Raw genomic sequence first — 10482 nt, 5'->3', positions numbered from 1 at the left:
ATGTGAGCCACTTGCTACTATTTTTTGTCAGTCCTTGAATTGTGGGCAGGTACCAGAGGATTGGAAGTTAGCTAATGTAACTCCTCTTTTCAAGGGAGGTGATAGAAAGTGCCCCCAGTAATTATAGACACATTAGTCTTACATCAGTTGCAGGAAAAGTTTTGGAAAGTCTATTAAAAGATGCTTTGCAAAGTCATTTAACAAAGTTTAGAATTTTATTGGATAGTCAACATGGTTTCACTAAGGGAAAATTTTGCTTTACAAATCTTTTAACATTCTTTGAAAAGGTTACTGCTTATGTAGACGAGGGTAATGGTGTAGATTTGGTGTATCTGGATTTTCAGAAAGCATTTGACAAGGTGCCACATAAAAGGCTTGTAAAAAAATTAGCTCCATAGGTGTGGGGATAAGTTAGCAAATTGAATAGAAGAGTGGATGGATGGAAGAAAGCAGAGGGTTGTTACAAACAGAATTCAGTCAAACAGGATTAATGTCACAAGTGGGGTACCTCAGGGCTCAGTCTTTGGGCCTTTGCTCTTTTTGATTTACTTCAGTGACATGGATGAAGGAATGGTCAATAAATTACTTAAATTTGCAGATGATATTAAGTTCTTGGGTGTTGCTAGCTGTGAAGAGGATGATGCTTATTTACAAAAGGATTTAGATCATTTAGTGATTTTCAAATAAATGGCAGATGGCTTTTAATTATAATAAATGCAAGATAATGCATGTGGGTTATCATAATTTGAATTATAAGTATAATTTGGATGGAAATAACTTTAATAGTGTAACGAAGGAAAGGGCGTAATAGTCAATCATTCTCTAAAGCCATCCAAGCAGTGTGCTGTTGCTAGTGGTAAGGCAAATAGTTGTATGTACAGAAATATTGAATTCAAGTCTAAAGAGGTTATAATCTCATTGTACAGGTCACTGGTTAGGCCACATTTGAAGTATTGTGTTCAGTCTTAGGCTCCTTACCTTAGGAAAGACATTGAATTGTTGGATATGGTTCAGAGAAGGGTTACTAGAATGGTACCTGGGATAGAGGGGTTGTCATACGAGGAGAGGTTAAAATCACTCCAATTGGTTTCTTTTGAAAAAAAAAGTAGAGTTAGGGGGATCTGATTGAGGTGTTTAAAAATTGTAAAGGGAATTGATAGTGTTGATGCATCTTCTTTTTTCATATTTATCGGTGAGAATAGTAGGACTAGGGGACACAAATATAAAATTTGGCATGGTAGGAGTCATCTTCCGCTAAGACAGTTGGTTGGCCTTTGGAATGTGTTGCCTTCGGATGTTCTAGAGGCAGTAAATTTAAGACAAATCTTGATAAGTATATGAATGATAGTAGCTGGCTTAAATATTTGTTTTTGTTAATTATTTTAATTTAGTTTAGAGTATGGAACAGCCGAAATGGACCAATAGGTCCCATGTTATCCCAAAATGTAATGTTATAATCCAGAATATAACAGATAATATTTTGTTAGAGTATAAGCAGGTGATAGTCTCCATTCCTATTTCCTGCTTCGATTTTCAATGCATTGATACCTTTGGTAGCTCTGGGTATCGTGGTGTTAACGTGGCTAATGAACTTGGGTTGTATTTCAAAGGTTACCGCCAGTACTTCGGCATTACTTCCAGATGGATAGCAGTACCAGCAAAGGATGTCGATGGTTTTTCCTCATCAGCATCTCTGTTATTGAATCTGCAGAACATGTTTGGGATTTTGGAAAGAATGATGACCATTCTTACAGAAGAATGGTTGCATCTTGCATTTGATTTTAGCTTTTCTAGAGTCTCTGCTGTACACTAGAAAATTGGGCTTAGGTAATGATATGATAAAGGTATCAATCCGTATTTCAAGGATGCTACGTGTTACTTAGCTAACTTGATACTCCAACATTAACCTCAACAGGTTGGCTTATGTAAGCTTTTTATAGGTAGATATTTTTACACCAGTGTAGCTTGATCCTCCCCCGCATGTCACTATGGTGATATTGGTTAATATATCTGCCCATGAAGACCTTGCCTTGGTTTTCATCTCTACAGAATAAGGTAATAACATCACTGTAATCGACTAACACACCCATGCGTTTGAACCAAACACAATCTTGTAGAAGCATCAGAATGAAGTTCTTGTCAGACTGGTATTGCTGCATAGTTTATTCCACTTCATGTCAGATGCTTTGAAAGCTGATCACGTGTAGAGAGTACAGGTTATATTTAGTGTAATCCTTGTTCTCTTCTTCTGTAGCTATACCATGCACCAAACTCAGTCTGGGCTTGATTGCGTGCTTTTCTAACTATCCGTGTCATCAGTATGAGATGTACCTTTCCCAAAGTTTTTTTATTTGGCCTTGTTCAATGGTTGAGAGATGCTTCTGGATATCAGCCTGCCAAAAGGTTTGACATCCTTGTGTGGGTGTATAGATTGTTTTATGCTACTTTGTTTTCCAGCATTTACGTGCATTTCACATATGTAGGGATCACTTCAGATATTGTGACCCCTATGCCAAGGTAGAGCTGACCCTCAAGATGGGGTTTGCAAAAGCAGTGTGTATACAGAAATCTCTATCACATTGGCACTCTGCAATTCTTGTTAGTTCACTCAAGTTTAGCAGTATAATTCTGGTGGCAGAGTGTAAACCTTTGCCATTAGTGTTTTCACCTGCATCCCCATGTGTCTGGCATTAAAATCTCCTGTCACTAGATATATAGGAGTGTTGTCAGACAGGTCAAGCTGGAACCTCAAATTTTCAGCACAATATGCTTCGTTACCATTTACCTGCACACTGGTGGTTCAGATTTGCATGCGTAACTTTAAGTAACGTATCTAGATAGTTTGTAGCTTGCAATGTGGTTGTTCCACTGAGAACTGTCATAAAGTTGTTCTTCTACCAAACTGTGATGGTCATCCTATCCTCTGGGTCAGCCTGTGGTGTGAAGTTAAGCTGGTGAGAATGAACTCCTCAGGGTCTGAGAGTGTTGTATCTTGAGAGAGTACAATATTATGAAATTCAGAGAGCTTCTCAAGGCAATCTTTGTTTGGCCTGATACTCTTAGCATTACAATAATATGTCAAAATTTAAGATCGGTGGAGCGTAGTGCACTTTTTACAAGTTTTGTGCAAGTTCGATCTTTAAGCCTAGGTTTTTCTGTTGCTATATTCTTACAATAGATACATTATTATTGAATTTCAGGTGGTCTAAGCAGAACCGCAACTTCAATTATTCAAAAATATTGCTCTTGCTACTGTTTACATGTGATTACTAGCATTATTCTGTATTTATTATGATTGGGACGGCAATCATGCAAAGTAAAAAAAAATCGCTGTTCCTTCCTCTGAATTTTGATTTTCGCGTAAATCATAATCAGAAGATTTCAGTGTTCTAAAAAATGTAAAAACAAGCAAATGATATAAGTTAAATGTCTGTCATATATTTTTATTATTATTATTATGTTTATTGAGAACGACATTTTTCGACATTCTCAGTGTGACATTTAAACATGCCATACCGATAATGCTCTTTCCAGAATGTGTAGATTTCAATGTTTTAGGGTGGAGATTCTTGAGATACAATCAGTTTGTAATGATTTTCTAGCACGACAAATTGGGTTTGATGTATTTAAGTTGAATATTCATGACTGAAAGAAAGTGCTTCACCACTGACGTGTGTAAATATCTTTCATAATATGACAATATAGGAATTAAGTTTGTATTAATTTATTTTGAAAACACTAATAGAGTTATTGTTAGCAAAATTAATTTAACCGACTTATTCTTTCGTTTCACCACTTCATTTTTCACAATTTCAATATATGAATTATAGGAGTGGCAAGCTCACATGCACAGGTGAACATACAACATGGAGTGATTTATATTTATTCACAATTTAGGTAAGAAATATATACTCATTTATCCATTAAGAATTAAATATATGAATAACATATACTGTTTACTTGAACTACAGGTAAGAAAATTATATAACAAAACTACAGTACAGTAGTCATATTTTATGCTACTTGATTCACAGTCACTTTAAAACTAAATATGTTTTAAGTTGATTAACCCTGTTATAAGTACAAACTAATTCATGTTTGTTGTACAACAAATATTACATCCAATTTAGTTGGATATGGTGGCTTAGTAAATTGTATTCGAATTGTGTAAGACAAAAAAAAACATACATATAGATAAGTTATTGTATACGTGTTTAACATGAAATAATGCAAAATGTAAACTAAAGTCTAAAATTCGTAACTCAGTGACAAAATAAAGCAAGATATTAAAAATAAATCAATTAAAAATCACAGTAAAATTTTTAAAAATTTAATTATAACAATTTATCGTTTTCCTAAAAAAAAACAGAAAAAGGAGGAATTATTATTCAAAACAGAAATTCAATATTCTGTCTTCAAAATATTTGTTATTTTGTCTTCATGTAAATTATACTATGTTAATTTTTTCTGTGAACATTGGATTTAAAAATGAAACAATTATTTGTTATATTTCACATTCAAAATTGAGTTTATTCCCCTGTGGGACAGCGGTAAGTTTACGGAGTTACAATTCAAAAATCCGAGGTTCCATTCTCCGCGGCAGACACAGTACATAGCTCAATGTGGCTTTGCTATAAAAGACAAACAAACAAAATCGCTTTTGTTAACAGGATGGAATGAGAACATAATCTGAAACAGACTAGGATTATCAAAATAAGATAATCAAAATAACAAACTTTTCGTGGGAAAGTAAAATAAAGTGTGTAGAATTCGAATATATAAGATGACAATATTAAGAAACTAAAATAACAGGTCAGTTATTTCATATCTTCCTTTTCGATTTATAGGTAAAAAGTTTTTAATACTAAAAGTACTGTTACTAAAACTTTTCTGCTAGTTATTCAAAATTTACTTTTAAAAGCAAAGTTGAAAAATAAGTTAATTCAAAAGAGTAACCTCTAACATTTTCTATTTGAGCAAGTGCTTGAGCCACAACAATAAAGTAGCAGAACATGGTCTAAAGCCTCTCTAAATATTGCTATACAAAAGAATGGCGGCTTCTAAGAGAAATTAATGCATTTCCTCAAAGGAAATCAAATAACTTACTTTCTGTCTCACAATAGAACCCGAATGAATTAACAAAGAATTATTTGTAACAGGAGGCAAGATTCTATTTGAGTATTTTCCACATTCACTATCATATTCGTGATTATCGGAAAATAAATGAATAGATGGAAAAATATTGTAAGATGATAAGAGGAAAGGTTTTTCTGATGAACAAATAAACAACACTAATATATATATTGATCATCTTAATACAAGTAGAGTGAAACGCAGTATCAGAATTATGAGTGCCACTACAAATATAGTAAGCTTACGAATTAGATAACTAAACTTCTCATAATGATTTACTTTCAAAGTTTTAGGTAAACAAACTTGGCCTTTCCTATTGTAGCTATATAACTAAAATTATTACGTATTTTTTAACAAATATATGCTCGCTTAGTTTCAACCAAGCGTTATATTTTATGCAGAACAAAAAAATACGTTTTTTTTTCTTAACCATCTGCAAAAATCACATGAGATATAGAAATAATTCCAGCCACTTGTTTATTCGTGCAGCTCAGAAGTTGAAAAATACACATTCATTGTTCTTTACAGGAAAGTAAAATGAAGTTAAGCGTTCATGGAAATCTTGAAATATTGATCAAAATATCTTTGAGAACCACGTCTATGTTATCCAGCATTTATTGAACCTCATCGTTGCCAACCAAAAAGAAACATAGAAGAGAAAAACTTATTAAGATTTGCTATCAGAAATGAGCGAGATTGATCTGCCACAATACTTTAGTGGAGAATGTTTATACGTCACATTATGCAGTAGATCATTCACCGGTGTTGTTGTACGTGCTCGTATTTTTCAAAAAGCTAAAAGAAACAAAAAGAAATTTGAAAGCATAATAAATTTCCCCCATTGAAATATCTAGCTAATATTTAGAAAAACTGGCTCTTAGATATGTCTGTGGTTTTCTATTATATATTCTCTGTGGTGAAATATCATTTCATCACATATTCTTAAGACGTAAGATCGAGTATGGTCTAGTGTTTAGCATGCTGGGCTGTGAATCGTAAAGACGAATTTTCGAGCCGCGACAAAGTTGCTGAAAACATTCTGTACTTTCAGCTGTGAGGGCGTTATTACTGTGACAACCAATCCCGCTATTTAGTCCAAAGTAGTTGTGTAGACGGCGTACATTGATGAATAGTTATGCCTGAAAATTGAAAATACAAATACATAATCTGAAGATGGTAGCTTACACGTAACATTATATTGTATAAGGAGTTATAATTTTTCAATCAAACAATACGTAAGTATGTTTTATTATTTTATAACTTTTAGATTTTTTTTGATTAACTGTAATAAAGTTTCCTCCTACCCTTATTACTACAAGAAACTTTGGATCACCGGTTTCTGATAAAACCCGGCATCTGTATTCCTGGTTAAAATATCAGTTTGAACTCCACATCGCAGAAATTCATGAACAAAAACGCTAAGCATAATGAATTTATGGAAGAGACTTCTAATGAAGCATTTATGTAATATGCAGTATTATTATATCCATAACACATTTAAGTAATAAACTAACACAATCTGGAAATGCTTCGTCAGAAACGGAAGCTCTTCTCATAAATATGAAAGAAATCATTGTACACATGAGACTTTCAAAGCAAACACCCACATTCCATTCATGTGAAAATATAGAAGAAAAGCTTATTACCACAGTATTGGACTTATAATCGACAGGTTGTGGTCTCAACGTTTACCATTCCATTTGTGTCCTTGAGTAAACACTTCAACCAAAATTGGCTTCAGTCTTTCCGGCTGTAAAATGGGCACTAATAGCACTTCAATGAACTGGCACCCACTCCATGTTGAATATGAAAACATTCTCATCCAATTGTGCAAAAGAAACTAAAATGAAGCACTGACCCTATAGTGACTTAAAAACACGGAAAGGATTAATGTTTTAAGCTCCTTCGAATAACTTGATATAAAGTTTGCATTGAATACTAAAGATAATGTATAGAGCACGTTTAGAAATACTTTCTATATACATAAAAATAGGGTTGCATACTTATCATCTTAGAAGTGCTTTAGTTATTTAATAATTAACACACGTTTAAATGTGATGAACTTTATTAAAAAGAAAAACTCAAACTGATTACAGGACAACAGCTCAGATTATCAAGACAGAATAACACTTGTCTTTCGATCTTGTAAATGTTCAGAAAATTTTACCGGTTAGGTTTCACATTCTACAGTCCGTCTAATCTTCCCCATGCTGTTCTGTACTATGAATGGTCTGCTAGGTTCCGTAGATTCCTCCCCTTTTCAGCCTTGCCCTTATGCCAGCTTTCCGTTATGTTTTTAGTCTTCCTCTTTGTCACTTTCTGAGTAATTGCTATCTCTACATCATACTGGAAAGTTTTGTTCCTCCACACTTGTTCTAACTGTGCAGATCAAACACTTCCCCTCTGCTAGTTCACTCAATCTCCTTTGTCCATTAATTCTTCGTATCTTCCCTTTTCACATCCTCTATTTCCAACATATTTCTGAAATCCGTCCTAGACCCTGACCTATGAAATTATCCTGCAGTTTTGTCCTTGTCCAGCTTCCTGCCCATACAACACCAATGGTACTATTAAAACATTATCCGTTGTGAGTTTGATCCTTTCTTTTCTTCTACCTCATTTCTCAAATACATAAAATTGTGATCTGTCTCAATATTTTTATTCCAAAATTTCAATCTCTTCTCCAGCTCTTATTCCTAGTAAATTTCACTCATTTATGTCTTTGAAACACTTACTTCCTAGCCGAGTTTCTCAGCTGTACAACTGAGGAGAGTGGATAACACCGTGATAGATGATGCAAACAGAGCTGTAACATCACTTGCAAATTCTAGATATCGGATCATGATGTCTTTCGCTCTTACATCTTGTCGCTGGACTAATTTGTTCACCAGGCGCAGCACGTAATCCAGAACAGCGTTGAACATACAAGACAAAAATAGGAAGCATTCTCCTATGCAAAGCCTCACTTCAAACCAGTCTGATCGTTTGACTTCTAACATCAAATATTCTCTAGTCACTAGGTGCAAGTATTCTATAAGTCGTTTGTAGCTGAATATATGCTAAATTAACACTCTAAATACTAGTCCTAATGATGGTAACTGTGTTATCGAAACTAGTCGGCAGTAACTAATAATAAAGAGTTTACATTTCCCTGTGCCTTAAAACGTCGGTTTATGTGCTTTTTACTCTTGATATAGTAGCACAATGTGCCTGAAAAGAAATTATAAGAAGAAGTATTTGAGACGTAAATAGGAAAAAGTACTCACTGCAAAATGATGATTACTTACCCATTGTAGTTAGAGAAGCATACGACAGAGAGGGACACTTTCCTTGAACGTAAGTGACGTCACATTTGTAATTTCCTTCATCCTCAATCTTCAAAGGAGAAATCCTTAGATAAGCAGTAGAATCATGAACATAAAAATCTGCTCTATCCGGATTAGCCAACTCCTGTAGTGGCTTTTCCACAGGATCACTGTACAAGTATAACCGTTTCCACTCATTGGAAACGTTTTTAGTCCAGGTTACAAAATATACATCTCCACATGCTCCAACGTCTACATTACAGGGTAGATCGACTTTCTCTCCAACCAGTCCTGTGACCACAAACTCAGAATCTGAAACAGAAAATGAAGTTGTAAGTTCTATCCTAGTCTCTATTAAAAACAATGTTTTAAATCACAAGACAGATCATTTGTTTCCACTAAAATACAAAAAAAACTCTTAAAGGGAAACCAGCTGTAAACATAGAGTTCTATGGTTCATAGAGACCTTCTACATATTATTCGACTAAACATAAAATGTGCATATTATATTTCCATATTTCGCAAACTTTCTGCAATCTTTCCATATTTAAACAGACCCAAACAGAAAAATCCTTAGGAGCTGCATTATAGAACTTGACAAGTATGTGTTCGAATGTTTTTTTTGTTTTTTTTAAGTTAAGCACAAAGCTACACAATGGGCTATCTGTGCTCTGCCCACCACGGGTATCGAAACCCGGATTCTAGCGTTGTAAGTCCGCAGACATACCGCTGTGCTATTGGGGGGGGGTGTTCGAATGGAATGGGTGTAATTCCAAATTCTTATACTATTTTTATCCCTATAAAAGTCTGTTGATTATGAAATATGGCTGAATGCTTGTGAACTCTTCGCTTGTAAACCTTGGTTAACTTCAAACCCCTATTTATTAATTTGTTAACAATATCAGTAGCTGCGACATTTTTTAGGTCGGAGGATTCTCCTTCCAGCCACAGACCTCATTTTGCAAACGTTACTGTCGTTCCGTATTAAATTGGGTTATGGAGCTCACTGCTATCATAAACGCTTTAGTGAACGAGCTTTTCCGCTTCTATGGATAGCACTGTAGACTCCCTTATTTAAAATATTGTGTTCTTTGGTTAATAAATTAGCTATACAAAAATCCTTCCTTGAAAATGGGATTATAATATTTCTTCAGCCTTAACTCAATCTAAGATCGTATTCGAGAATTTGCCGTGAGCCAAAAATAAAAGTTTGACACATCACTAGTGACACTAGAGCTTCAAAAGTATATTAACTTCTTAGGTAAAGCCGAATAAAATGCAAATTGTTCTTATGAAGTGCGATAAACCATGAATATGCAAACATATCTACAACTAGCCCCACAGTAGCACAGCAGTATGTCTGCGGACTTACAACACTAGAAACCGGGTTTCGATACCCGTAGTGGGCAGATCACAAATAGCACATTGTGTAGCTTTTTGATTATGTTGCTCAGTGTTGCCTTCCCAAAGCGATTAATTATCGGTGAAATCACACTACCTATATAACTCCAATGTCAAAAAGTAGTTCTGATACGTTTCGTTCTTTCGCATCTTTATATTGTATCACGTGGGTGTCATGTGACTTACTGGTTTCCATATTCAAATACGTTTTAATATAACATACTCAACCTTCTGTATATTTCATGCAAAATCTTATGACTATACTATCTATAACAACCTACTGCTATCTTTATGTTCTATTAAAGTTACATTTTGTCCTTATTACAGCGAACCAAATGTCACAACGACAATGAGAATCGTTTCTTTCGTCACAAAAACATGTTGAAAACAAACTTTTTTGTTAACATGGTGCTTTCGAAACGAGATGTGGCAAAATATCTGCAACTGTGTATTTGCAATTAAATCTTATATAATGCTAATTGTACAACTTAAGTGTCCCGTATCAATTACCATTTACTTAACTTGTTTTTGTTTGTTTGTTTTGAATTTCGCTCAAAGCTACACGATGGTTATCTGCGCTAGCCGTCCCCAATTTAGCAGTGTAAGACTAGATGAAAGATAGCTAGTTATCACCACCCACCGT

The 10482-nt window shown here is 34.4% G+C and overlaps 1 protein-coding gene across 1 annotated transcript in view; it reads right to left on the bottom strand.

Moving 5' to 3' along the window:
* Positions 1-10482, bottom strand: part of LOC106467676 (hemicentin-1-like) — a 170981-nt gene that overhangs the window by 48828 nt on the left and 111671 nt on the right. The window contains exon 2 of the mRNA XM_022396606.1: positions 8421-8750. Within this exon, the coding sequence (XP_022252314.1) occupies positions 8421-8750 (330 nt within the window). The remainder of the gene's footprint in view (positions 1-8420; positions 8751-10482) is intronic.

Source organism: Limulus polyphemus, unplaced genomic scaffold (assembly GCF_000517525.1).
Source record: "Limulus polyphemus unplaced genomic scaffold, Limulus_polyphemus-2.1.2 Scaffold82, whole genome shotgun sequence".
Classification (NCBI taxonomy): domain Eukaryota; kingdom Metazoa; phylum Arthropoda; class Merostomata; order Xiphosura; family Limulidae; genus Limulus; species Limulus polyphemus.
The sequence above is the reverse complement of the archived record's forward strand: the minus strand, read 5'-3'. Positions and strand labels throughout refer to the sequence as shown.